Source organism: Muscardinus avellanarius (genome assembly GCF_963383645.1).
Source record: "Muscardinus avellanarius genome assembly, chromosome: 10".
Taxonomy (NCBI): domain Eukaryota; kingdom Metazoa; phylum Chordata; class Mammalia; order Rodentia; family Gliridae; genus Muscardinus; species Muscardinus avellanarius.
The window spans coordinates 68,698,254-68,699,983 of NC_137796.1; the positions used below are offsets into that span (position 1 = coordinate 68,698,254).

General features: G+C 41.2%; 1 protein-coding gene across 1 annotated transcript; it reads right to left on the minus strand.

Annotated features, from left to right (window-relative positions):
- Positions 1 to 218: 218 nt before the first annotated feature.
- Positions 219 to 1,133, minus strand: LOC308268683 (vomeronasal type-1 receptor 4-like; the record flags this gene model as incomplete). The annotated part of the gene is made up of 1 exon (XM_080703790.1): positions 219 to 1,133. One exon carries the CDS (start codon positions 1,131 to 1,133, stop codon positions 219 to 221), a length of 915 nt encoding a protein of 304 aa, XP_080559916.1.
- Positions 1,134 to 1,730: the final 597 nt, after the last annotated feature.

The window sequence follows — 1,730 nt, forward strand, 5'->3', positions numbered from 1 at the left end:
TCCTAGTTTCAGGACTTTCAGAATGAAGAGAAAGGAAAATCATAACATCATTCAAGTGTATTTCAGTCTCTAAGATTTTTGTGTCTACTATATGACATCACTGAATTACCAAGTAATGTCTGGTCCACAGTGAGGCTTAGACTTAACGTAATGGGTGAAGAAACATATACTGTGTCAGAGAACACAAACCAGCAGAACTTGTGACATTTCAGAGAAAATTACCTTCTCCCCAAGCAGAAAATATAGAACCTAGAGTTATATTTGTTACTACTGATGAGGATAAAGGGGCTAAAAGTGGGGAAACATGTTTCTACAAATGCAACAATGCTTATTACCCATGACTTTGGATTTTCACTTACTACTATACAGAGTACCAGCATGGAAGAGACTGAGTAGATAGACACAAAGATACACACCAGAATCAGGATGGTCTGGGTGGCTTTAGCCCCAGGGGAGACTCCAGATGAGTGCTGGGCACTGTGAATATACTGAACTTGCCTATTGTGCCTGAGGAGGAGGCTTATCATGGAGCCACTTGCCCAGGCCATGAGTCCCAAACACAGAACATCAGTGAAGGAGATCATGAGAAAATACAGCGGAGTTACCAAGATGTCAGGAACAAATACTGAACAATAACCAAAATTAAATCTATTAGTGGTATTTCTTCTGTCACCAAGGCCAGACACCCTGTCAATCATAAGGTTGTTTAGAACCAGATGAACAAGCCATGTGATTAAACAAGAGGGACCAATGTACTTGGAAGCTTTATGTTTAAGCTTCATCCACCTGGTGTTGCTGGGGCTGATCATGATTGCTTGGAAGCAGCTGAGCAGGCATGTGGTTTGCATGGAGGTGCCCCTGGCAACTCGATAAAAGTAGACAACAAGTTTACATGCAACATCATCCAGAAGATATTGCAACTCAAATTCCATCATTGTCTGAGGAATTCCTCTTGAGATAATAGCCAACAAGTGGGCTAAAGTCAGGTGCTTCACAATTACATCTCTGGGCATCAAACTCTTTCCATTCAGTACAGTCAACAAATACTGAAATAGAAGTGAGGTGTTGCCCAAGAGTCCCACTCCAGTATAGAAGAGGAAGAAGATCCCCACTGGCAAATTCTCAGTAATCATCCTTCTTCCATCTGAAAAATACATCTATTAGGTTAAAAAAACTCAAAATAGTGTATTGCAATTGTGTATTATGTTTGTTAAAGTACATCAGTTCAAATGTTCCTCATTTCATCATCAACTGTCTGGAGATTCTCTGTGGGTCAGGAGTGGTGGCACAAGCTTATAATCCCAGCATTTGGGAGGTGGAGACCAGGAAACTAAGGTTCACAGACAGCCTCAGCTACTTAGAGAGACCTTTACCAACTCAGTGAGACCCTGTTTCAAAAAATAAAAAGACTAAACATAGGAAAGGGGGTGTAGCTTAGAGGTGCAATGTCCCTAGGTTCCATCTCTAATACCACAACAATAATAGAATAAAATAATATGTTTGCTGTTAGCCAGGCTGGTGGCTCACACTTGTAATCCCAGTACTTAGGAGGCTAAGATAGGAGGATCACAGGTTTGTGGCCATCCTCAGCTACTTAGTGAGGCCCTCTAGGATTTAGTGAGACCCTGTTTCAAAATAAAGAATAAAACAGAGGGCTGGAGTTGTAACTCGGAGGTAGAATGTCCCTGGGTTCAACCCCAGTATTGAAAAAAAAAAGTTTGCTCTTTATA